General features: G+C 43.5%; 1 protein-coding gene across 2 annotated transcripts in view; it reads right to left on the bottom strand.

Moving 5' to 3' along the window:
- The window catches only part of TNFRSF21 (TNF receptor superfamily member 21), a 64,113-nt gene that overhangs the window by 27,174 nt on the left and 9,145 nt on the right, over positions 1 to 27,794 (bottom strand). Inside the window, exons 2-4 of one of the 2 annotated variants that reach the window (XM_082639518.1) lie at positions 20,737 to 21,007; positions 17,608 to 18,259; positions 15,568 to 16,062 (exon numbers count right to left, since the gene is read on the bottom strand). In XM_082639518.1, the coding sequence (XP_082495644.1) occupies positions 15,568 to 16,062; positions 17,608 to 18,079 (967 nt within the window). In that variant the 5' untranslated portion in view covers positions 18,080 to 18,259; positions 20,737 to 21,007. The remainder of the gene's footprint in view (positions 1 to 15,567; positions 16,063 to 17,607; positions 18,260 to 20,736; positions 21,008 to 27,794) is intronic. The other variant, XM_082639517.1, reaches the window with a different exon arrangement.

Consider the following 27,794-nt stretch of genomic DNA (forward strand, 5'->3'; position numbering starts at 1 on the left):
CACCAAAAGGCTTCTTAGCCCCTGAATCTTTTTTTTTTTTTTTTTTTTTTTGCGGTACGCGGGCCTCTCACTGTTGTGGCCTCTCCTGTTGCGGAGCACAGGCTCGGGACGCGCAGGCTCAGCGGCCATGGCTCACGGGCCCAGCCACTCCACGGCATGTGGGATCTTCCTGGACCGGGGCACGAACCCGTGTCCCCTGCATCGGCAGGCAGACTCTCAACCACTGCGCCACCAGTGAAGCCCTGCCCCCGAATCTTAATTTAGGTCAAGTCAGCGAAGGCCCACAGTGTCTTACATGGAAACATGACTGTGTTTTCTTGTATGTGGGCCCTTTGCTTAAATCTTCGTAGTGACAGTGACAGTGTGGCTTTGGGCAAACCACTAACTGTCATGTTCATTTCCTCATTTGTACAATGGAGATACTCAGTATGGTCCCTGGGGATGAGCTGATTAACATTTTCTATAGAGTGGATGTATTTTTGGAAGCACCCCATCATTATAAATGTTCCATACACTGGGCACTACAACTTAAGACTAAATGCATTTCTGATGGAAACACACAGGCTTTATAGAGTAATTACAGAGTTTAAAAGGCTTACGCTTAACAATAGCTCCTTCTTCCAAAAGCCAGTATTTATACATTTTTTCTGCCACAAAATTAAAAAAAAAAAGGAAAACATGAAGAATGGGTGCAATGAGATTTTCCTGCAACTAAAATTGCCCGGAAGCTAAATTTTAGGTCCACAAATCAGGTTTCACCTTATTCTTTTCCTATGTAAACATGGAGTCAACTTATGTGAACCAGCCTGGATCAACAAGGTTCCTCACCAGGGGCTCCTCCCACTTCGGAGCTGATAAATACAAAGATATCAGAGACAACCACTACCTCCGGAGAGCCCAGCCTCAGCCTAGCACAGGATCCCAAACCACAGCAGGAGGAGGGAAGACCAGTCTGAACTAGCCCACGACTTTGACTTTGGTGTACCCTGCCCCGACCCCACTATCGCCACCAAAGGGAAAAGAAAAACCTGCGGAATATTTCAAGAGTATTTGTTGGGCAGCCACTGTGTGTTAACTTTGTTTGCTGGACTGAAAGCCCTTGGGAGATTTTCAGACAAAGAGTTTAGCACCAAGAAAATGAAGTCACACTGATGAAGCACAAAATTTGATGGAATCTGAAAGTGCTCTTCGTTTAGGAAACAAGTTTCAGGCAAAACTAAACAATACAACTATAGGGAAAAGCAGTAGAATGATTAAACTAAATTGAGATAGCTACCGTTGGGGAGGGAGGGGGGTATGGTAGCTGTCCACTACTGGATAGGTGCACAGAGGGGACTTCAAAGGTATTCCCGAGGTTCAATTTCCTAAGCTGGATGGTGGGGAAATGGGTCTTCTTTTTATTTTATTATTGTATTTGATATTTATGTTATTATTCCTTTTAAAGCTACATACATATATATAACACACATATATAAACATATATTTACATATACTTCATACCTATACATACTATGATGTGGGATACATAATTTTTTAAATGTTTAATTTTACTGGTGAGGAATCTCATGTAGAAAGGTTAGTGACTAGTTCAAGGTTGCCCAGCTAGTTAGTAGTACCTCTGTTGTGGTTAATAGGGAATATGGTATCGCAGAGGAACATTGCTATTCGCTGAAATTAGGCTCCTAGGGCATAGTCCACATATGAATGCACTCGGCATAGACCATGGTGTGTGTGCTTCTTCCTGGCCTGTTATTACTGGCCAAGCAGATGCTTGGAAAGTTTTTCTTTAGGGCTAGCAAGTGTAGTTCTTGGTACCCTTTTTTAAAAAAAACTATGGTACCCTTTTTTTTAAAAAACGGAAGTTTCAGCAAGCTTTTTCTGTACAGGACAAGAATAAATATTTTAGGCTTCGAGAACCATACAGTCTCTGTTGCAAGTTCTCAACTCTGTTGTTAAATGACAGCAGCCATAAGCAGTACAAATGAGCCCGTGTGCTATAGTTCTCCAACCCCTGAAACTGTAGCAATTTAAAGAGACCATAGCTAGACTGTCAAATGGCAAAAAGATTTAGAAAAGCATTGTGTTAAAAGAAGCACAAACGCACACAAAGCCCGCAGAATGAAAGCTCCTACCCCAATGGTCAATCTCAATGTGAAATGATAGTAAAATAGAGACCAAATCTCTGCGTGGCTGGGTGCCCTGGTCACCCGTCTATCAGCGTTCCGACAATTTTCATCTAGAATGGAGACAGTCACCATGTGTTGAATTAATCTAACTTGTTTAGTGTGATGCCAAATCTCTTTTTTCTTAGGTTGAAACGCAATACAGCCGTCCACCCACAGAAGTGCTGACAGAGAGGCAAGGAGCTTAACTTCGCTCTTCTTGTGATGGCAGGTGCTGGGGCTCTGGAGAATGGCTGAAGTTTCTAAAGAAGTCAGGAAGCAGCCAAGCCCTATAAACCAGGGGCTGTACTTGCCAGGGGCTGTGTCTGAGAAGGTGGTTCTGGCACCAGGGAAGTGGCTTGTGACTCTTAAGGTGCAGGTAGTAGAAAGATCATAAACTTGCTAATCCCAAGATACAGTTTCAAACTCCATGACTTGTGAGTTGTGTGACCTGGGGCAAAGGACCTCTAAGATGTCAGTGTCCTCATCAGGAAGACGAAAATACCACCTCTTATCTCATAGGCTGGGTAAGGAGATGTATGGGGTCAAGTATGAAACCCGGAAAGCACCTTGGTTCTCCTTCCTCTATCCCCTCCATTTCTGGACAAGAGTCACTGGGGCAACGAAGCTGACAGGCGGGAGGAGTTCTGCACAGACATCGGTTTTAGCACCAGGACCACAGGCGCTGAACAATGAAGCCGGGCACCAGCATCCTCGCCTCCTGGGTTTTTCAGAACCTCACCAGTATGTGTCCGAAGGGGCACCACTGCACAAGAGGGGCACCACCCACAGAAAGGCACATGTGAGAGGTCAACGCTGTCCCCCGCCACACACAGGGCATCACAACAGGACTCGGGGGGTTCTTCCGAATGAGTGGACTCTGCCCAGCTCTGCTATGAGGGAGCTCAAGGAAAAGGCATGAGGTGAGCAGTTGGGTTACTGTAGAACGCATGGCATTTTCCCATGTGTTATAAAACCCTGAATCAGATATAATCTGGGTGACAACCCTCATCGGAGGCTCAATGTCAATGTCAGTGTGCAAAAAAAATTCCTCCTCTTTTTTTTTTTTTTGCAGTACGCAGGCTTCTCACTGTTGTGGCCTCTCCCCTTGCGGAGCACAGGCTCCGGACGCGCAGGCTCAGTGGCCATGGCTCACGGGCCCAGCCACTCCGTGGCCTGTGGGATCTTCCCGGACCGGGGCACGAACCCGTGTCCCCTGCATCGGCAGGCGGACTCTCAACCACTGCGCCACCAGGGAAGCCCCTGCAAAGAAAGTTCCTCCTCTTTTAATACGAACCAGAATTGACCTTTACAAGATAAGGTATTAACGCTCCTTCCTTTTGGAGATAAATATCTGAAATGAGTGCTATCATTAAGAAGCCATGGTAAAGCCTTCCCTGGAACAGGCATGAAGAACAGTGACGACAGAGCTGGAGGAAACGAAGGCCGTCTGGACCCCATGACACAGCCCTCTGGATTTCATGCTGTACAACCATACTTCGTACAGAATGGGTACCTTGAAGAGGCGAATGTGTTTATAAGCTTTTTGCTGGTACCACATTCTCATCGTTTAAAAGATTCAGGTATTCCCACTGCATCACCCATCCTTGTTAAAGGTCATGGCTCTTCTCATTATTCTGCTAGGAAAAGAAATGGCGGGGCGGTGGGAACAAATAAGGAGAAAACTCCCATGGAGGCAGTTAGTACACAAACTCACTCCTCTCGCGACAGATGACTCCACAGTTACTCCTGTGCTGGTTTGCTGCTTTACACACACACACACACACACACACACACACAGAGTCTCCTGAGACATACATGTCGAAAACAGGCCATATAAGCTCAAAACGACTTCCCTGCTCCCAACAGCCTGACTCCCACCCCAAACGTGCCCTTCATCGGCAAGTGCTGTGACCCTGGGCTTGCCAACTGCGGACACAAGGGCAAAGATGGACAGGACACATAAAACATTTGTACAGAACAACAAATTGTAAGTCAAGTTCAGAAATGTGAATAAGAGTCTGGCTTTAGCACGCCATGATGGTCTTCCCTGTATAATGGTCATGTCCTCAGAGATGCCTTTTCTGGCCACCTTCTGCTCGAGCCCCATGTCTGCTTCGATCACCATTATCCCCAGCTACTCCCGGAGCCTAGCACATAACAAAAGTACAGTGAATATCTCTGATTGAATGAGTGAATGAATGAATGAATGAGAGCCTTTTTACATCCCTCCCCTCTTGCCTGAACCTCCTCCCCACCTATTTGTTATCCCATTAGCCCCTGTAACTTAAGTCCCTGAGAATGAGAGGGCCCAAATGCTATCACATCCTTGCTGTGTAGCCCTGCCAGATCTACAGCCTCTATGATGACAAGAAGGAAAGCCCACGTGTGGCTGCCAATGGGGGAAACGTGGGCTTCCTGGCCCAGGAACCCAGCTGTTGTGCAATAACTCTCCCTCTGCTGGCGCCGTCTTCCCATTGAGGGCAGTCCACTGAATCCATGTCAGGGCCCAGAGCTCACGAGGCAAAGAGGTCTCACCATGGCGGAAACCTCCTCCAGAGATAAGCTATCCAGGCCACGGTCTGTCTGGCCTGATAACATAGTCAATGCTCCTAAAAGCAACAACCCACATGTGCATGGTTTTTTTTTTTTTTTTTTTTTTGCAGTAACCAGCATGTCATAGGATGGTTAAAACATGCTATATCAGGACTTCCCTGGCGGTCCAGTGTTTAAGACTCTGCGATTCCATTGTAGGGGGCACAGGTTCAATCCCTGGTCAAGGAACTAAGATCCCGCATGGCCAAAAACAAAAACAAAAGACAAAAAACATACTATATCTAAAGTGATCGCTCCCAAAGCATTACACAGGAAACTGCTTTATCCACACCAGGAACTTGGTTTGCCCCAAGTTAAAAATACTCCTTCCCTATTGAGGTAAAAAGTTGGAGGAACTGCTCAGATTTCATTTGAAACCCCAAAAGTGATTTCCAAAGCTGAATTCATCAGTATCTTATTGAAGGTTCAATGGGCAATCATTCCAAGCTCAGATGAATCTCGGGAGCCGCTAAAAACCACCGTGCAAAGGTCTCGTGGTTAATGGAAGAACTGTTTACCAAGGGCAAACTCTATCAAAGCAGTAGGAATGGAAGATATAAATTTCACTGAGGCTGTGAGGACAAAACTAATAACCTTTTCTTTCATTCCTGTAGGAAAACAAAAACAACACAAAACAAAAAATGCCCTCTTCCTCCCTGTCTTAGACTCTGTATGAAGCTGTTCGTTTATTCATATAATGAAAATGTACTGAGCCCTTACTGAGCACCAGACACAATTCTGGGCATTGGGGACGTGGCAGCGAACGAGGCAAAACAAAATCCTTTTTCCTGGTGAAGTCTGCATTCTGTTGGGGAACGCCGGAAGTAATAAAATATTCCATACGTTACACAGCCAGGAGTGCTAAGGAGTAAAAGACAGCAGGGGAAGGGGACCGAGGGGGCAAGGCTGCAATTTCAGACATGGGGCCTTCTCCCTGATATCTCAGAGAAGGCTCCACTGAGCTAACGCTGGAATCAAGCCCTAATCGGGGTGAGGGAGCAAGTCCTGCGGAGGGAACAGCAGGTAGAAAGGGAGGAAGGGTGCTGGCATGTACAAGGAGGGCAGGAAGGCCGGTGTGGCTGCAACAATGAGTGATGGGGAGTGTGGTGGGCGTCAGAGGCTGGATGCGAAGGGCCAGGAGGGGAGTACAGATTGCACTGGGCCTTCAGGCTGCCGCTCCCCGTGCAGTGAAAAGTCACTGGGGATTTCGACTTTTCAAGGACAGGACTGCCGCGATGGGACTTACATTGAACAGGCTCACTCTGGCCGTCGTGAAAAGAATAAACTAAAAGGGGCACAAGCAGAAGTGGAGCAACCAGTTCAGAGGCCACGGCAAGGATCCAGGAGGGAGGTGACAGTGCCTTGGGCCAGGGTGGTGGCTGTGGAAATGAGGGCAAATGGTCGCCTTCTGCATCTATTTTGAAGGTAGTGCTGATTGGATTGGCTAATGGCTTGGATATGGGGTGAGAAAGCAGGAAAGGAGTTAAGGATGATGCTGAGGTTTTGCTCGGAGCAGCGGGAAGACCAGAGGGGCCGTTTTCTGCACGGGGCAACCGATGTGAACAGCACGGCTCGGGATTCAGGTTTTCACATCTTAAGTGGGAGGTGCCTGTTGGACATCTGGGTCCATCAGGCAGGTGGGAGGCTATCTGTATGTTGAGTTCAGGTACAAGATCCAGGCTGGGTAGATGCACTTGGGAATTAGCAGCAGATAGATGGCATTTAAAGCCATGGGTCACCCAGGGAAGGGGTGTGTGAGGGTAGAAAAGAGGGGTGAGTCCTCAGCCCCGGGGCTCTCCATTATTCAGAGGTGGGGTCCAAGAGGAGGAACTAGCCAAGGAGCTGGAGAAGGAACAGCCAGACAGGTGGGAGGAGAGCAAGAGAGGGTGGAGTCCAGGAAGCCAAAGGAAGGAAGTGTTTCAGGAAGAAGGGAACCAAGGGACCCAGTAGGCCGTAGAGGACAACTCAGAACCGAACAACGCAGTTAGAATCATGCTGTCAGACTACGTGGAAAAGAGGCAAGATAGGGGCTAAAACATTGCTACCGTATTTTAGAGGTGCTAAAACATCTAAATGCACTTTTTAAAAACGGAAATATAGTTGATTTACAGTGTTCCAGGTATACAGCAAAATGATTCAGATATAGATAGACTGATAGATAGATAGGTATTCTTTTTCAGATTCTTTTCCCTTATAGGTTATTATAAGATATTGAATGTAGTTCCCTGTGCTATACAGTAGTAGGTCCTTGTTGGTTATCTATTTTATATACAGTAGTGTGTACCTGTTAATCCCAAATTCCCAGTTTATCCCTCTCCCACTCCTTCCCCCTTTGGTAACCACAAATTTGTTCTCCAAATCTGTGAGTCTAATTCTGTTTTGTAGATAAGTTCGTTTGTATCAGTGTTTTAGATTCCACGTATAAGTGATATATATGTTTTTAACCAATGCCTTTCCGTAGCTTGGTTGCAGTGTGCTTTTTTCCTTCATGGTGTATAAAATACTGGTGCGTCTCACGATCAGTGGTGTCTTAGATTGGACGAAATATAGTAAGAACTATTATTTTTTTTAATTTATAAACTTGAACCCACCTAATTTTTACAATCTCACATACCATCAACAACCTAATACGTCAAATTCTGTTCATACGCTGCAAGGGTAACGACCAGTTACTCGTGAAGAACAATCAACAGAATTAGAGAAATTCCTCCTTCTCTGCAAAATCTGCTTACATAATACCTGACCAGGTTGATTCAAGGACACTCATTTGTAAGGATTTTCTTTTCTACTTGTATTTTAGTCCTACGTGGGGAAAATGCTTATGTGTTTTTCAGTATCCCAAACAGCTTAAATTCAAAAGCTGTTCGATAAATTAGACAATAAAATATACATTTAAAACATAAATACCTGTCCTCTAAAGCCTAGAGGAAGAAGCCATTGGTGGGTGGGCTTGGAGAGGACAACAGCCTTCCAAGGGCAAAGACCACACCTTCCTTGACTCTGTGCATGAGATAATGCTTTTGAGGCTGTCGCAATAAGAGGCTTTTCTCCTGCAGTGGTCGTGTGTGCTTTATAATTCTCAAACATCCTAGAGGTTCAAGCAAAAGGTGCCGTCGGCTGGAAGCAGCATTACCGGAAGCAAAGGTGGCAAAGACCGGGGTTGGGGAGCACAGGATGGAGAACAGCCCGCCTGTTGCTGCCTGCTCCCCGAAAATGACTGCGGCCCTGGGCGCAGAGCAAGGGCACAGGAACCTCTTAAATGGAATAATCTGCTCCCTTCAGCCCGGCTTGCCGGTGTTTACACTTCAAGTCTACTTCCCGTAGGAAATTTGGGCTGACAGACAGGATGACTGTCTGGAATTTGGAGTCCAGGAGCCTTTTGGCAAAGGAAGGAGGGTTTCTTTGGTTGCAGCTGCTGCTGTCTGGGGCTGAGAAAACTACCACCAAGTTCAACAGATGTGCGTTCCAATTAGCACGACTCCATCACCTCTGACTTATCTGAAACAGCCTTTATGTTTTCAAACAGCCCTCAGAGCCTTCAGCCATTGGGTATCTGGCTTTAGAATATTTCCATTTCAAGCAATCCAAGAAAACAGTGAAAAGTAGGAAATCGGGATGACTTCTATGGAGGAAAACTCATTCTTGGTGACAATTTTTCAGTTGTTTTATTTCAGAACAAGCTGGGTTTCCTAAGGGAAATAAATTTTTCTTGATTGAGCACAATTTTAAAAAATCAACCATAGAAACTAGAAATTTCTAACATTGGAAAAATTAAAATCCAGATTCCAAGAACCAGAAAAATAAATCCAGATTCTAAGAATCAAAGGGGCAGTGTCCAGAGTCAGATCAGTGCCTGAGTTTAAAGCCTAGCACTGCCCTTTGGTAGCTGTGTGACCTTGGGCAAGTGATTCTCTGTACCTCAGTTTTCCCACCTGTAAAATGGTGATGATAGTGGCCTACCTCATATGGTTAAGAAAATTAAGTTAATATTTATAAAAAATGCTTAGAACAGGATACGGCATTCAGTAAGCATGATACAAGTCTTTGTTAAAGAAAAGTAGACAATGAAAACTTAATGGTAGCAGAAACCTTTCTTATAAGGTTAGAAAATTATATTAGTAAGTCACGGTTTATTCCATCTTTTGCACCCCCAAATCACCTCAATATCTTGCCTATGTGGGTGGTAGCAAACACTCCCTAATCTCACTTTAGAAAAATGTAAAGTGGAAAAGTACTTATTATTGAATTCCTAATGCACTTCATTCGTTCTTCATTTCTCAACACTGTTTATGGTGGTTTTAATAATTCAGGCAAAATGTTACTTCATTCCTGAAACCTGATTGAAGAGTATATTGATGTTGTTCAAATGCATCCAAGGCACAGATTTCAGTTACTCAGCATCTGTCCCTAACCAAGCCCTGCAACTTCGGGGAAATATTTATAAGAGAAACACAATCACAATTCCACTCTTACAATTCGATTGCATCTTACTGCTTCCCCTCGAAAGAGGATGAAGTCTGCAGAGTTGCAAAACTGGAGGATGGTTTTCCTTCATAAGCCCCAATAAAAACCACTTCTCCCACACTGGGCCAATCCTAAAGAAGGAAGCACTTTTTCTCAGCCTATTGCTGGGATTTGTAAGGAACCAGAATTTGGGGAGGAAAGGAAGCATTTATTCTCAGCCTATTGTTGGGATTTGTAGGGACCCAGACCTGAGAACATGGTCGTTACTGAGTAAAACCTAAAGACAACAGAGATGGGAGGGGATGTGTCTCTGCTTGTTTGCTGGGTAAGGCAGGATGATGCCCTATTTTGCTTTGCTTGAGCAGTGAGTTGTGGATGGGGGAAAGGATGGAAGAAATAAAAAATATATTACCAGAAACTCAAGATCTAAAATAGAGCTCAGTGCCAGGACGATATCTGAACCTTTTAAGTAAGTGCACTAAGCCAATTCTGTTCCTTAAGCAGCATTGTTTTCCCTAAGAACAGTCTTTAGGTACCGATTGGGACGTCAAAGTTATGCAAAAACATGGATGTACCTAGAGATGATCATACTAAGTGAAGCAAGTCACACAGAGAAAGACAAATACCATATAATATCACTTATATGTGAAATCTAAAAAAATGATACAGATGAACTAATGAACTTATTTATGAAACAGAAACAGACTCACAGACATAGAAAACAAAGTTATGGTTACCAAAGGGGAAAGGGTGAGGGAGGGATAAATTAGGAGTTTGGGTTTAACAGATACAGACTACTATAGGACCTAATGTATAGCGCAGGGAACTATATTCAATACCTTATAATAACCTATAATGGAAAAGAATCTAAGAAAGAATATAGATAGATAGATAGATAAATAGATAGATAGATAGATATAACTGAGTCACTTTGCTGTACCAGAAACTAACACAACATTGTAAATCAACTATACTCCAATTTAAAATTTGTGTTAATTAAAAAATTTTTTAAAAAGAAATAGCATCTTAGTATCTCGTTCTACAGTATGAGCCCTTTGCCTTTTTGCTGCTGCAGGTACAAAACGGTCTGCTTGAGAAAACATCCGCCAGCTACCTTCACAATCCCTTTTGCAGTCCATTGAAAGGAGATGCTGTCTTTATATAACACGTGCTTTAAGAAACTACACAGGGACGCATTACTGTCCCTGTCAAATGCTTCCGATCTCCCCAAGATCCAGGACTATGAATGTGCTCATCAGGAGCTAAGTGCAGTTTAAACAAGGTAAATCCAATTCCTTTGTCTCTCACCCTTTTTTTCCCCTCATTTTTCTTCATAGCCTGAAGTCTGAAAGAAAAAGGGAATGCGATTGAAGAGAGACATTGTCTGTTTTTTGCTCCTTTTCTCACTATCCAGAACCTTCTCCACAAGTATTTCAGGGCAATTTCCATGCCTCACTTGCTTTTCCAAACTTCCCCTCAAAATCCCAAGGGCAACGGGGCTGCTGGGAACCCAACTTCATACTTATCACAAACAGTTACAGGTCACAAATAGGAAGAGAGAGAAGTGGGGAAGGCAGAAGGGAGGAGAGGAACAAAGGAAGGAAAGTCAATAGCAAGGACCCATATTAGAAACGGCAACGGGAGAACGGCATTGGCTCCCGTTCTCAAGCCATCTCTGTCCTTAACTGGGACAGGACCACAGTTCTGTATGATCCATAATCCTAACGGAGTGAATGAGGTGACTGTTTTAAGATCATTTGAGACTTTATCAGTGCAATGGATGGCCAGTGTGTACACGCTAAGTGTCACTCTCCTTACTTTGGTGCTTTTTCTTTCCAAAGCGATCAGACAAAAAAAATATTGTTTTCCGTGTAACTTCCCAAATAACATGAACCCACATTCATCTTTAAGTTGAACATTTTGGACCCCCACTTGCCCCATTATGCTTGGGTTATGTTATCAAAAGAACTAAAATTTTTAAAAACGACAAAAAGGGACTTCCCTGGTGGCACAATGGTTAGAAGCCCTCCTGCCAATGCAGGGGACATGGGTTCAATACCTGGTCCGGGAAGACCCCACATGCCACAGAGCAACTAAGCCTGTGTGCCACAACTACTGAGCCTGCACTCTAGAGCATGCAAGCCACAACTACAGAGCCCGCGGGTCACAACTACTGAAGCCCGCACGCCTACAACCCGTGCTTCCAACAAGAGAAGCCACTGCAATGAGAAGCCCGCACACTGCAACAAAGAGTAGCCCCTGCTCGCCGCAACTAGAGAAAGCCCGCGCGCAGCAACAAAGACCCAACGTAGCCAAAAAAAAAAAAAAAAAGACAAAAACATGGCACATTAAGCATTAACAACAGACTTACATCTTGATGATACTTGGACCCAGTAATAAACTCTTAAATAAATTCTGAATGGACATTCAATTCCTGCTGCTGAAAAGGACATATTACAGGAAACCACAGTACAGTCCCAAACTACCAACAGAAAATTGCTATGACTCCAGAAAGGAAGGAAACATACAAACTGCCACAGCCCCTCAGTCTCCCATCCTCCTGGCCACATAAGGTCTCGTCATATGTTTCCAACACTAGGATTCCACGGAAGTAGGGTAGCAGTTTTGTGGAGTTCAACTTTAAAACCGTAAACCCATGGAAGGCAGAGAGGGGTGAGTGGAACCAAAAGAGGCTCTTGTTGGTGAGAAAGATGGGAACCACTGGGCTGGCTTCACAGTGCTGGGGGTCTACATGGCATTCAGGAGCACAGCACCATCTGCTTAAGGTGGGTAAGGGTTAAGTGAGATCCTACACGACCTCTTATACAGAATACACAGGACTAGGCGATTTTATCCCCACCCTCATCCTCTTGAACAATTCAGTGTGAAATGGACAAGGACCAGAAGACGATCTTATTATACAGGATTATCTGCTGCCCAGAACTCACTGCAATCAGATCAACAAGGTATTGTTTCCAGAGGCCTCTCTGAGCACCTGGAATGGTTTTTCTGAAACAGAACCTCTCTTTGTTATGGGATTTTACCTGGGTGTACCTCTGAGAATAGCAATTTGGAAACAGACCTTCCTTTAAAAAAACACCTTAAACATAAACTTCCCAATGCAAAATCCCAGGGAAAAAGGTTAAACTACTGGAAGAGACAATAACATCTGAGTGAGGCGACTGTGATTTAGTTGGAAGAGTGTATTGCTGAAATACTGCTTTCTCGGAAGGTAGGCTCAGGTTTTGTTTGATTTGGCACTTCCATTCTTTCTACAAAATAGGATTGTTTCAAGGACACAGACATAGTAGTTTACGAGGTTACAGTGGCTATAAGAATGCCTAAGATCATTGTATTAAATTGCTTTCTGCTGCTGGACCAGATTTACTTCTACAACTCCCTGTGTTCTCAAGAATTCTGAAAACTGCACTGCAAGAGAGTTTAGAACTATAGCTGACCATAATCTAATCTATAAATCCAGCTACTAAGGTAATGGAGTTGTTTCTTTAATAAAGTGAGGGCTTCCCTGGTGGCGCAGTGGTTAAGAATCCACCTGCCAATGCAGGGGACATGGATTCGATCCCTGGTCTGGGAAGATCCCACATGCCCCGAGGCACCTAAGCCCGTGCGCCACAGCTACTGAGCCTGTGGTCTAGAGCCCTCAAGCCACAACTACTGAGCCCGCGTGCTGCAAATACTAAAGCCTGTGTGCCTGGAGCCCGTGCTCTGCAACAGGAGAAGACACCACAGTGAGAAGCCCGCACACCGCAACAAAGAGTAACCCCAGCTAGCCACAACTAGAGAAAGCCCACGTGCAGCAATGAAGGCTCACGCAGCCAAAATTAAAATAAATAAATAAATAAATTTATTTAAAAATAAAATGAATAATGAGAGGAGAGTTCCAAATATTTACATAATTAAGCACAATGTGCACTGTTTTCTGCTAATTAGATATATTAGAACAAGTATTCCGCCTGGCCACCTTAAAGGACAATTTAATGAAATATAGGATCCTAGGCAGGATCCTATACCAGAGGAAAAAGTATGCTGTTTATCAAGGGGCTTACTGGGTCAACTGACAACTATGGAATATGGACAGCAAATTAAAATATTGTACCCATGTTAAATTTACTGAAGTTGAAAACTGTGCTGGTTTTTTAAGAGAATATCCTTATTGTTAGGAAATACATACTGAAGAATCTAGGCATAAATGGTCATAAAATGGTTCAGAAAAATTATTTTATGTCTGTATATATGTGCATATACATGCTATATATTGTGTACTATGTAACATTATATATAACATAGATTATTCTACATGGCACATTTTATAATGTAAAATTTATATTTTTATAGAAAGAGAGCAAATGATAATGCAAAAGGGCAAAATGTTAATAATAGGTCAATCTGGGCACAGGTATATAGATATTCTTTGTACTATTTTTGTAATTTTTTCATATGTTTGAGATTATATCCAAATAAAAATTTTTTATTAAAAAGGAGGAAGATTTGGAGCCTCCCTTGCCCAGCTGGTTGCCTGCAAAGGGTTGTTTTATTCAAGTCTGTATAGGCTCATCCCAAGTCGGGGGTTCACCCCAGTCTGACTTTCACTTGGTTTGAGCGTTCATATAAATCAGCAAAAAGAAGCAAAATGAGTTGTTTTTTTAAACTTTCTCTACATTTCTGATTATAAAAGTAGCATGTGCTTATTATAGAAAATTTGGGAAAAAGACAGAAAACTAATAAAGAAGGAAAAAAATCCACATAAATCTCACCAAATCCCACCAAACTGGAAGAAACATCATTGTCATTTTGGCATACTTCCTTCAGTATTTATTCCCAAATTTTAAGAGAACTAGGATAATATTCTATAAAGTGTGTAGTGTGGAGCTTTTTTTTTTTTCCATTCTTTAACCTAGTATAAACATTTTCCTATATCATGGGTAAAAAGTTAAAAACTTCATAATAAAATCTTCAATGTCAACATAATATTCTACTATATAGATATGCCATAATTTACATAATTTACATAGCCATTTCCCTAAAACCAGCCCTTTGAGTATTTCCAGTTTTTATTTATTATAAATAATGCTGAATTAAAAGTTCAAGATCTTTGTGCTTAAATTTTTTTTAATATTTCTTGTTTATATCTTTATGATAGATTCACAAAAATAGAATTGCTGGGCCAAAGAGTATAAACATTTTTTTCAGACTCAATACAAAAGGCCAAACCACCTTTTAGGAAGTTAAGCTTACTCCTTTATCTTTTTATTTTGTTTTTGTTTTTTTGTTTGTTTTTTGTTTGTTTTTCAGTACACGGGCCTCTCACTGTTGTGGCCTCTCCCGTTGCAGAGCACAGGCTCCGGACGAGCAGGCTCAGTGGCCATGGCTCACGGGCCCAGCCGCTCCGCAGCATGTGGGATCTTCCCGGACCGGGGCACGAACCCGTGTCCCGTGCATCGGTAGGCGGACTCTCAACCACTGCGCCACCAGGGAAGCCCACCCCTTTATCTTTAAGGAAAACGATCCCAAATGGGATTATCAAAACTTTGAGCTGAGATATCATTTACTATTAAAGAAACGGAAGTTACTGCCATAGTCTGAAAACTGTAGTCTTCAGATCACACTTAGCTGCTAGGACAAGTTCTATAAGCTATTTTTTGCCCTCAAAAGAGGAAGAACTGAAATATTCCAGCCTGCATCCACACACACTGACAACTAGGTAAAAGAGAGAGGGCCCAGACTCAGGTGATAACCAATATAGTAAGCTTTGAGTGTCTAAAACCCAAAAGACCTTTCTATCTTCCTGATAGAAATGCGATCCTAAAAATATAAGGGGGAAAAGTACATGTGAGAAAAGTGATAGGAACCTAAAAGCAAGGTTCAAATTCAAAAAGGCAAATTTAAGACAAGTTGTTTTCTTCCCCCCTCAATTTTCTGAGCAGTCTCCTGTGAAGAAGCAAGGGCTCCAAAGTCAGGAGACGTGGATTCAGTCCCATCTGTCCCGAACAAAAGACTCCCCTGGGTGAACGCAGCCAAACCTCTCTGAACTTGATTCCCTCACTTGTTAAATGATGAGGTCGAACAAAGTCCCTAAAGGTCACTCTCACGACTCTGAGGCCAAAACACTGTCCTCTAAGTGTGCCATGGGGACAGATGGCAGAGGAGTTATCCTCTCTGAACATCTTATGTCGAAGGCTGACCACCTCCTTTTTCGTAACACAAACAGCACTTGGTATTCAAAGGAGATTCCAGAAACTTTGCATTTCCCATTCCTTCCACCCACAGGGACTAGGGAGGGAGAGGCGGGGGATCTGGAAGCAAAGGGAAAAGATGGGAGGCTTACCGTGGCCATTGCAGTAGTAGATCCACTTCTCCCGGTTCTGGGTGGGGGTCATGGATTTCTTGAGCCCCGCCTTTTCCACAATGGTGCTGGGATCCTGCCGGGGCCCCTTCTTCAGAGTCCTCGCGCTTTTCCGGATACTGCACACCACTATCACCACGAGCACCAGCAGCAGGAAAAGCACGATCATCCAGGGCAGGTGCTCATTGATGTCAAAATGCTTGTGCGGGTTCTGCCTGGGATGGCCCCTCTTGAAGCCCTTGATGGGCGTGCTGGACTTCTCGCCCCCAGTGGCCTCCATGGACGGCAGCAGCTTCAGGATGTGTCTGTGGTGGGGGCCTTGCTGGTGGTTGACTACCTGGAGCTTTGGGAGGGTCTTGTTCATGCCTTCCACCCCCTTCGCTGAGCTTGTGTTCTCAGGGGCTGTCCCTTCCTGGATGCCACTCGGCACCTTTGGTCTAACAGAGGCAGAAGAGTTGGATTCTGTTGAGTTCGTGCCTAGAAAAAAGAGTAAGGAGGGGGGAAGAGCTTTTCTATATGTGGGGCTCCATATATTCCCTCCTCTTCCTAGTCATCTCCAAACCAGGCCAGATAATCCAAGAAAAGATGACCTTTGGAGCTTAAGAATAAATGGCATTGTACGCTTTCATAAAGACCCTGACAGCACCTTTATGTAGAAGGTAAAAACTCAGCTTAACAGCTAAACTCACTTCCTCATGTCAAAACCAAGGGCATCCTCAGGGATCCAGTGTCTGAGCTTCACAGCAGCTTCTCCTGGGCTGCACATACTGAGTCAACCCTTAATTGTTTTGATTATTCAGAAAACTAGTTCCAGTTGAATTCCTTTGTCCTTTCGTTTCTTTATTGCTACTCTCCCACCAGTTCGCTATTTCACGATGCAGTGGTAAAATGGAGAATACGACTAAAATAAAGAAAAGAGCTCGAACTCCAATCGAAGTCTGACTAGTGAAAGGTCCGGTGAGACAGGTCAGTGAATAAAATAAGGCAGGACTTGCTTAGTATGTGCTCGTGATAAGAGGGACAAGATTTGAGCAGGCAGCTTAGTGGGCTGCTTTCGGAGAAGCTTCCACAAGCTTTCTCTATTAAGGAGAGAAAGCCTGGGAATTTGAGTCCCAAGAGACAGGACCTGGCCTAAATCGACCCCTGAGGAAACCTGGGCAGGTCATGGGATCTCTCTGAGGCTGTTTCTTCATTTCAACTGGCGGTTGTGAGAAGGCCCTCCTCATGGAGTCATCAGGAAGGTCAAACGTAACCACACGTGAGAGTCTGCCGGAAAGCACCGCTCACATTGGCTGTCACCTCATGAAAATTAAATTTAATCAAAAAGGATTTGAAAATAAAAACAATGTTATTCTTGCCTGAGGTTCAAAATGAATTCTGAGGAAAACTGGGGTACACTTAATGGAGGACATGAAGTCCTTTGAAAACAAGAAATTCTTTTCTAGATGTGAATGCTAGTTACCTTCCGTGTGACACGGATGTGCTTGTTTCCTGAAGCTTCTGCCTTTCTTCCCTTTTCTGACCCACCTCAGATCCAACATTCATCCCTCCCTTCCAGATGTCATGGTATTTTTCTCCCCTTCTCCTTCTGACTTTCAGGCTGTGTCTCCCCAGGATTGGCTGGGTGTTGGAAAACTTTTAATCTAGAAGGGACCTTAAAACAGCTAAATCACTCATTTATGGTGCCATATGATTGACAAGTTTGCAACCAAGGCCTGGAGAAGTTCAGTGACTTCCATAAGGCCACACGCTGACCTTGTTTCTCTCAGTTTTTACTTTCTAGCTTGATGTCACCTGGTTCTCAGATACTTGCTCCCCCGAATAGATCATTTCTGAGTCTCAATGTTTCTAATAGGTCCAAAGAAGCTAGACTTTAAATAGCCACAAAACGCAAGCCCTTTCTTCAAGGGGTGACTTTGGAACAGACCAGATGGAGAAAACATCCTGGGTCCAAGCCCATTCTCAGTACCTCCATGGGGCACAAAGCCTTCCTCACATACATAACTCATGAGTTTAAGTTACCTTTGGGAACATAAGTGGAGGAAGGGACTTCATGGGGTTCCACGTGCTCAGGGCGGGAAAGGCTGATTGTGCCAGGGGAAGGAGGGGTGGTGCTGGTGAGGGACGGGAGCGTGCCACAGACGTTGTCTGCCTCCTTAGTCCCCAGCCTGATCACCACCAGGTTCTGACTCAGACAGTCTGTGTATGATCTGCATCTCATCACACTGGAAGGCACATCAGAGAAGGTCCCCCGAGCACACTGCTTACACCGCACGTCCTCTGTCTCTGTCCCCTTCTTCCGCACCCCCCAACCCACAGGGCACACCGTGTGGGGGGCGCAGGTAGCATTTGACTGGAACATGCCAGGTGGGCAAGTGCATTCTCGGTCAGTCAAGGCAGCGCAAGGTAATTTCTCAATCATCGGCTGGGGGCACGGCTGACTACACTCGTGGCATTTCTCAATGCCATTCTCGTGTCTGGTAAAGGTCCCCATGGGGCAGCTGCTGCAGACACGCAGGCTTGTGTTGGTACAGTGCTCAGACACATAGGTTCCTGCTGGACACTTGTCACAGGTAAGCACCTGGCCGGTGACACGGTCGACATGGTGGTATTTGCCAATGAGACTTGGGGCCTTCTGTTCCGGCTGAGCCCTGGTGGTACTGAGGAATCCAAGCTGAAAGAAAGAAAAAGCAGGTGGGGGGACAAAAACCAAGAAGGTGTTACACGGGAAGAGGAGGAGAAAGGATGGAAGAATCCCAACCCCACCATCATCATCATTCCCATGAAAGGCCTGACCCGTTCTGTACCCTTTTAACACTGCGTCTGCAACATAACAGAGAGAGAAACAGACTCCAGTTCCGTACAGGGGCCTGATCTCCTGGCTGTGAAGCTTTGGTTTTGTTGCCTGACCTTTGCCTCAGCTTCCTTTTTTTCCATCTGTAAAATGAAGCTGACAGTACCTCTCGAACTGATTGTAAAATCAACGGAGAATACGAATGTGAAAGCACTTTGGGACTCACATTAAAAATGCTACACAGAAGTCAAAATCCTAATGCAAGAGGAAAATAACTTGCTGAATAGTGTCCTCCTTCTATGACCCAAAGGTTGCGTGGCCATTTCTTGATACCAGGACAAGTCAGCTGAGAAGCAGGATGGCAGATATTTGAGCTGCTACTTCCATAACAGGTGACCCGGGTGGAGCTGACCAATAGACAAAGGTAAATGTTTTTTGTTTGTATTTTGTAAAACAGAGGCAGGCCCTTGGCATTCGTAACGAGCTTTAAATAACAGAATTAATGTTTTTAGATGCACATCCTGTTTGTTGAGCCTCCGAAGGCCACAGTCAACCTGCAGCCACCTAGGAGCCCAAGCACAAAGCTTGGGGAGGAGGGCAGTCAAGTTCAAAAACAGTATTTAAGGGACTTCCCTGGTGGCACAGTGGTTAAGAAGCTGCCTGCCAATGCAGGGGACACGGGTTCGTGCCCTGGTCTGGGAAGATCCCACATGGCGCGGAGCAACTAAGCCCGTGCGCCACAACTACTGAGCCTGCACTCTAGAGCCTGCGTGCCACAACTACTGAGCTCATGTGCTGCAACTACGGAAGCCCACGCGCCTAGAGCCCGTGCTCCGCAACAAGAAAAGCCACTGCAATGAGAAGGCCACGTACTGCAACAAAGAGCAGTCCGCTTGCCACAACTAGGGAAAGCCCACACGTAGCAACGAAGACCCCATGCAGCCAAAAATAAATAAATTATTTTAAAAAAAAAACAGTATTTAAGAATGTTCCCTATAAAATGTAAAGACAAATTTGATGATACCGAAAATCTGATGTTAGGGAAAACACCTGAATCGAGAGACACAGTCACTGAGAAAAGTTCAGGAGAACAGGAGCCAGAAAGCCTGAGGCTGGTTCCCCCTGATCGAGATCCTTACTTCTCTCCTTGATACAGAGGCAGGGAAACTAAATCAGAGCTTCAAACAAAGACTCGGGCCTCAAACGCAGCATCAAAATTACCTGAGAAGTTTTTAAAAAATCCACATCCCCAGCCCATCACCTGAGATCATCTGGATCTGCAGTGTGGCCAGGAATCTGTTTTGGTTTGGTTTGGTTTGCTTGTTAAGCTTTCCAAATGATTCTCATCCCCAGCTAAGTTTTAGACCCCCTGAACCACGACGGGCCTCCTGGGGCTCTAATCACCTATGATTCTGAGACAGCTCAGTTCCACAGTCAGAGCCCTTCCCTCTGCCTCTCACCCAACCTGGCACTTTTTACTGTTTTAATATTACTCTTTTTTAAGTATTATTTTTATAACAAAAATAAACATTCTTCTAACAATTTTACTAATTATGAAATCGAGTGAAATGTTTAAGTCTCTGCTCAAATCCACCCATTCCCCAGAGAAACGCACTGTTCATTCTGGTGGGCACCGTTCCAGACCATTTTCTGAGCATTTACACATAAAACACACATACATACATGCTTTCAGTTGGCCAGTTCAGCTACTTTGGGTTTGGTTTTGGTTTACATATATAAAGGGGACAGGCCATACCCACTATTCTGTGACTTGCTTTTGTTCACCTTCTAATACTGCATCACTGAAATCTTTCCATGTCTGAACACATAGGTACTTCCTTCTTTATAATGGTCAAAGCTCTCTTCAACAGTATGGATACGCCTTTGAACATGCACATGGTAAAGAATTTAGACATACTTCCTACTAAGGACATGTAGATTGCTTCTCCATCCATGTGTCAGTGTACGCATGCGTCTTTCTATAATCCATATTCACCTCCTTCCCTTCCCACTCCACACCCCAGTTTCCCTTTTCTTTCCTTCTCATCCCAAATGACAGCTACAACCATGCTGCCCTCAGTCTTTTGAGAACCCCTTTCTTCAAGGTCCAAAGAAGTCTCCATACAACCCATAACTAGGAACTTCTCACTCCTTCTCCTCTTTATTACTATGAATTTACTAGATACGTATTTTCAGCCTACGAGAGCACCAGACCTGAAATACAAAGAATACCTGGGCAAAGATTTAGAGAACAGAGGACTTGTGTTCTTGTCCAGACTCTGCCTTAAGATCAGTTGGACCTGGTTTTACATGCTTGTAAAATTATCAGGTTGGACTACGTTGTATTCAGCTCTAACCTTCAAGGTGTCTGTGATTGTTTATCAAGTTCCACCTTCTCTATGAAGCCTTTACAACCATTCCTAGACACTCAGATTCCAAGCCGATGAGCAAATTCTTCATCACATTTCCTGTTTCTTCTGTTCATCATGTTGGTGCCTAACGACATATTGCCTTGTAATGTTAGTTGATGGCTTCCTCAGTGTATATACTTATCTTCCCATAATGATTATAAGCAGCTCGAGGCCAGGGTCAACCACGTAGATTGCATTTCCTTCCTTGCTCAACCACCTGTGATGAAGATCATGGAAATGATAAACAAAGCATCCTCTGAGCCAAGGGTCAGCAAGCTACATGCCCCCTGTTCCTGTAAATAAGTGCTTTGTGACCACCTAGAGGGGTGGGATAGGGAGGATGGGAGGGAGGGAGATGCAAGAGGGAAGAGATATGGGAACATATGTATATGTATAACTGATTCACTTTGTTATAAAGCAGAAACTAACACACCATTGTAAAGTAATTATACTCCAATAAAGATGTAAAAAAAAAAATAAGTGTTATGGGAACCTAGGCATTCATTCAGGTATTGTCTATGGCTGCTTTCATGCTATAACGGCAGAGCTGGATAGTTGCAATAGAGACCATATGGCTGCAAACTTAAAGTATTTACTATCTGGCTCTTTACAGGAAAGAAAAAATAAAAGAAGCCTGCCAATACCTGTGCTCAGCAGTCAAAAGAAATGTCAAAAAATTCAGGGACCAGGAGCTCACTCATAGAAACACTCATACCTCCTCGGAGAGTCTAGCAAAGAGTACGGAGTTCGTGGCTTCCTTTCTTGACACCCATTCCAACTGACACGCCAAATCTGATCCTTCCGTCCCCTGCTTAAAACTCTCAGTGGCTCCCCACATGACTTACGATGGAATGCAAAACCTTTACCAGAGTTAGGACTTCCTTGGAAATGCCATCCCTGCCCTCCCCTCCCCAACTTAAAACTGGTCTCATATTCTCCCCTCATATACATTTTTTAGGCTAATAAATGTTTTAATTTTTTTAACTTATTTTATTGAAATATAGTTGACTTACAGTGTTGTGTTAATTTCTGCTGTCCAGCAAAGTGACTCAGTTATACATATATATACATCCTTTTCCATATTCTTTTCCAGTATGGTTTATCCCAGGATATTGAATACAGTTCCCTGTGCTATGCAGTAAGACCTTGTTGTTTATCCATCCCCTCATTCCTGTTTTTCCTATACGACTACCTTCATTTTGTAGTTACACATGCATCTGCTTAGTGTGTCTTCCCCTCTGGACCACAGGCTCCATGAGGATAAGAATAGACTCTGTTACATTCTGATGCTCTCCAAGTCCTTGAGGAGAGTACCCAATGTATGGTATAACTGGCAAGGGTTTGTTGGCTAAATGAATGAATGGCTTTGCAGACCATGAGTAATTAGAAGCAGCAAAGTAAAGGGTGGGGATGGAAGAGGTTGCTGGGCATGAGCACGGATATAAAGGCAAGTGAGAGAAAACCAAAATGCCTCCACCACGTAGCCATCATCACTCAAGAGATAAAGCAGGCTGGCACCTTTCGGTGGAAGGGCAAATAGTTAGTTTCGCCTCCAAAGCCCCTGAGGATATCACTCTGTTTTAACAGAACCAAAAATGGCTTATAAGAATTATGCTCTGTGTGGTGCTTAAGATGACAAGCAAATGTAATGAAGAATTTAAAATATCTCCCCTTCATTTCATAAAAAGATTACACTAACTTGGTGCTTGGAATTATAAGCAGTATAATGAGATTATTCTCCAGAAGTCACCTATGTCCCATCTTAGTTTCAACTTTAGTTATTTGAAAAATTTCATGTACTTAGGACACTTATTTCACCACCAATCATGGTTAAATGAGCAAATATCAGTGTACCACCCCAAACTGTACAGGATATGGGAGCACTATAAATACTCATGCAGTGATTAAAAGGGAAAACCCAAGACAAAGCAAATTTCAAAGGAGGGAAGAGGTAGCTTTAAAATGACCAGCTATGAAGGCCTCCACACTCACCTTGGTGATACACGTCACACCTGTCCTGTTATATCACTTCTACTCTAGGGCACAGAGATGGACCCAAGAAGCACCAGATGTGCTGATACCTGTCAGAATGCTGATGCCTATTTCTCTTTAACAATTCTTACCCCATGACGTCGTCCTTCAAACAGATGGGGAAAAAATTCCATGCAGTTTATAAGTACAACGTGTTCATGTCATTCTTGTTCCCTATCAAATTCCAATCACTTTTCATGGAAAATAAGCAAACTCAAGACAGTGATAAACTTTTGTGTATTCATAAGGGATCAGCAGGAAGACCACTTGTGAGTTTGCTATAGAAAATTGTTCAATGCTGCCTAAAACTAGTACATCAAAAGGAATCTCCGCTACTGTGGATACGATAACAAAGAAAAGGGAACCAAGTTATTCCTGAGATGGTGACTATAAGACATACTAATAGATGCTCAAACAGCAAAAGCCAAGCAGGGTAGAAACACCCCCAGAAGTTCTGACCATTTTATTTTCAGCGCCACATTAAATTTGTAATCGCAAGACACTGACTGCTGGGAATTCTCTAGACTTGAAGAGAGAAAAAGAATGTACAAAGAGAAAGGCACCAGGGATAAAGCATCTACAAAGCACAGACAGACCTGTTCTCAGTTGTGTTATATAAATTTGGTTGGCTCTGGCACTGCCTACTATCCTCTCTGATATAAAAAAGCCTTCTGTTGCTAGGGTAAAAGCAGGGACTGCTGTTAAAGCTGGCAAATCTAGAGAATGCTGAGGCTAGAATGAGCTGACAACAGGACCGGAAGAAGGCAAGCTCAGGGCACACAGGGGAAAAGGGAAAAAAATGGGCAAGACTGAAGTAACCCGAATGCTGTCTTCCCTGGAACCTACAATGCAGAAGAGTGTGTACTCAGCCTTCAGGCCTTGGACCACAGAAACGCATCTCCCTCCATCCATCACGATGGCTAGTTTTATAGGCTAAGACCCCACCTACGTGGAAAAGCCAACTTATACATAAGACAGTGGTAAAGGTGTAGGGGAAACATGCCTCTGGGCTCACTAAGAATTTACAGAATCCTCATATAAACCAAGGCAAAACTAACATCACCAGCCAGGCCAGCAGCTCCAGCCTGAAAGTATAAACAAAACCTAATTTAGCCTGAAGCATCTGAGCAAGCGCAGCTCTATCAGATCCTGATTTGGAGCTGGGGGGGGGGGAGGGGGAGGGTATGGAAGTGGTTTGACCTGTGTCTCCATTTCCTCATTAATATAATGGAGATAATAATAATACAATTAAATAATTTTAATAATAATGCAATAAAAATAATACATAGGATAACAATCCTAGGGTTGTTTTCACAATTAATTGTTACTACACATAAAGCAGGTAGAACACGCATGACCCAAGGAAGTTCTCCATGAATGTTCGTTATATTAATCATCACTCCTGGTACTATCATTTTATTCTAGTTTAGCTTCAGTCCCTTGGGATTAGACAACTTTTTAAAACACCCCAATTAAAACAGAAATATCCAATAGAGAACAAACTAGTGGTTACCAGTGGAAAGAGGCAAGGGGGAGAAGCAATATGGGGATGGGGAGAAAAAGGGTTACTATGGGATTATATGAATACGAATCATGTGTTTGAAACTTCTGAAAATTGTAAAGCACTACAGAATTTAAAGAACCTTTCATTCAATAAAAATAATAATAAATAATACCTGTTTTTTTACACTAACTAAAGAATAAACATGTAGCCTCCTTTTTATTTAAAAAAAAAAAAAAAAAAAACACGGGAGTTCGCTGGAGGTCCAGTGGTTAGGACTACGTGCTTTCACTGCAGAGGGCACGGGTTCTATCATCCCTAGGTGGGGAACTAAGATCCCACAAGCCATGAGGTGCAGCCAAAAAAAAAAAACACACGAAAATATCCGATTCTTGATAAGTGTGTCAGAGACTCTAGATTAAAAAAAAAAAAACACTGTAAACCTAAAACACACCCTACTAGGCTAGGAGTCCACACAAAACAAAACATACAGACTGCATGGCAAGGAGGTAAAAGACAAGCAAGGACCAACTGGCGTTTCCAAACAGATTCAGAATATAAACTTACTATACAGCAAATGAGAAAACACAAGCGGAGAAAGGATTTGTTACTAGTAGGTACACTGGAGACAAAGGGAGAAGAAGTTAAGTCAGCACTTTCCAGAGTGAAATTCCCTGATCTTGTCCCACAAGGTGTTCACGATTCTAGGGTCTACAACACCGGTGAACCAACCCCGGCTTTTACATTTTCAATAGTTGGGGAAAAAATATCAAAAGAAGAATAAAATTTTGTGACACATGAAAAAAAATGATTTGAAATTCAAATTTCAGTGTCCACAAATCAAGTTTACTTGGAACCCAGCCACACCCATTCTTCTGGGCATTGCCTAGGTCCGGCTTTCAAAGTACAGAGGCAGAGTTGAGTAGTTTCCACAGAGATCACAGGGTCTACATGGCCGAAAATACTACCTAGCTCTTTATAGATAAAGTTTACCAACCTCTGGTCTAAAAGTTTAGGAAATGCTCCTGATCGGAGCCCTGTCTTGCAGAGGCACAATTCATGGCAGCCTGATTTTGGCTCCAGGAGGCCCAGCGGGAGGGCTGCAGAAAATGGTGAAACATGAAATCCTTTCCTCACACTAGGAGTATGAACATTCTGCAGTACACACTGATGTAGTTCTCACCACCAACATGATGCTGAATTCCAGAAAGGTTAATAAACCCAACATTAAAAAGATCAAATATAAAATTTAAAGTAATAGCAATAGTTGATTTAGCCCATCTGTAAGGAGATCGATGTCTAGGAATAAAGACGCAGATGTAGAGAATAGACTTGAGGACACGGGGAGGGGAAAGGGTAAGCTGGGATGAAGTGAGAGAGTGGCATGGACATATATACACTACCAAATGTAAAATAGATAGCTAGTGGGAAGCAGCCGCATAGCACAGGGAGATCAGCTCAGTGCTTTGTGATCACCTAGAGGGGTGGGATAGGGAGGGTGGGAGGGAGACGCAAGAGGGAGGAGATATGGCGATATATATTTATGTATAATTGATTCACTTTGTTATAAAGCAGAAACTAACACACCATTGTAAAGCAATTATATTCCAATAAAGATGTTTAAAAAAAAAGAGATCAATGTCTGACTGTGAAAACAAAAATCAACAACAAAAAAGAAGATACTCTCCGACACAAAAGAAGATACTCTCATTTTCTGATACTCTCAGAAAATAGGTTTAAGAAATTAACTGAGGGAACTCCCTGGCAGTCCAGTGGTTAGGACTCCACACTTTCAATGCCGTGGCCCAGGTTCAATCCCTGGTCAGGGAGCTAAGATCCTGCAAGCCGCATGGCACGGCTGAAAAAAAGAAAAAGAAAGAAAAAGAAAAAAAAAAGAAATGTTTGCATTATGAAATATAAAAACATTAAAAGTAGACTGGAAAAATATATGCCACATATAGCTAATAAAAGCTTATAACTGAAAATGTAAAGAATTAATGCAAAGGAGGTTAACACAAATTCCACTCAATAGTTGAGACAGAATAATTACAAGGGAAATTATCCCACGGATAAATTGATGATATCCCTAGCAACTACTGAAATGTAAATTTGCACAACGAAGGACCTTTACGTGTCTATATTAAAGCAGCATAAATAAATTAAAATGAGAAACTTCAATGTTGGCAGGCTTGTGAGGTAGAAGGTACATTTATAGGTTGCTGGTGATGCTCTCAATGAATTTAGTCTTCCTAAAGACAATCTGGCAACATGCAGCACGAGCCATAAAATGGTTCATTCATTTCCTGCAACCCAGCAATTCCACTTTGGGGAATACACTTCAAATGTACCTCACTTTTGGGAACAACCCAAAAGGAAAAAGAGCAACTCGTCTGTACAGAGACAACGCTATTTGTGCTGCTCGCTTGCAGTAGGAAAACAATGACAATAACCCAAGTGTCCAACAACGGGGGATGACTCAACACACTGCCAACCAGAGAAGAGGTGGGCTTAAAAACTGGCGGGCATGAAGATTGCACTGACATAAATCACAGCACCTCAAACTCACATCCAAACTTTGGGTGCCCCAATCTCACCCACTCCTTCCCCAGCCTCCCCTTCAAAGGAATCAGATCATCAAAGACTCAACTCAAGAACTGGAGAGTCATGGGATTTCCCTGGCGGACCAGTGGTTAGGATTCCGAGCTTCCACTGCAGGGGACACAGTTTCGACACCTGTGCCCCCCGGGGAACTAAGATCCCACAAGCCACACGGTGCCAGGGAGCCAGCCTTGATGACTGCTTTCTTTTCACTGCACCTGCCCGCTCGTATTTCACCATCAGGAAACTCTCTTCAAACTCTTGCAAATCTATGGTAACCTCCCATCTTCACTGCCACCACCCCAGAACCATCATCTTTCCCCTGAACTATGGCAAAAGGTTCCAACTGGCCTCCTGCATCTACATTTCTCCTTTCCAACCCATTTTCCACAGAACTGCCAGAGTGATCTATTAAAAAAAAAATCTAATTAAAGCCATATTATAACCCTGCTTACCACTGTACTCTGAGTGATATCCTGACATATTCGTATCTTTAAAGATCTTGTACATTCTGGCCTCTGCCCACCTCTTCAACCTCAGTCCCCGCTCCCTCTGCCTCTATTCGCTGAGCACCAACCACAATGGCCTTCTTTCCAGTCTCTAAACATGCAGGCCCTTTCCTACCTCTGGGCCCTTCCACGCGCTGTTGCCTCTTACTGGAATATCCACCCTTCTGCTCTTTCAGAAGATCAGTCCTTAAATAACAACCCTTCTGTCTTCCCTGATAAACTATAAACTTCAAGAGGGAGGACCCATTAATAGCCTTTTACTATCACATACCCAGAGTCTAGCAATGCCTGATGTTTAACAGATGCAGCATAAGTATTTATTAAATGAATGAAAAATATATCCCTGTAAGATCACAGAAAAATAG

Source organism: Mesoplodon mirus (genome assembly GCF_964341445.2).
Source record: "Mesoplodon mirus genome assembly, chromosome: 12".
Lineage (NCBI taxonomy): Eukaryota > Metazoa > Chordata > Mammalia > Artiodactyla > Ziphiidae > Mesoplodon > Mesoplodon mirus.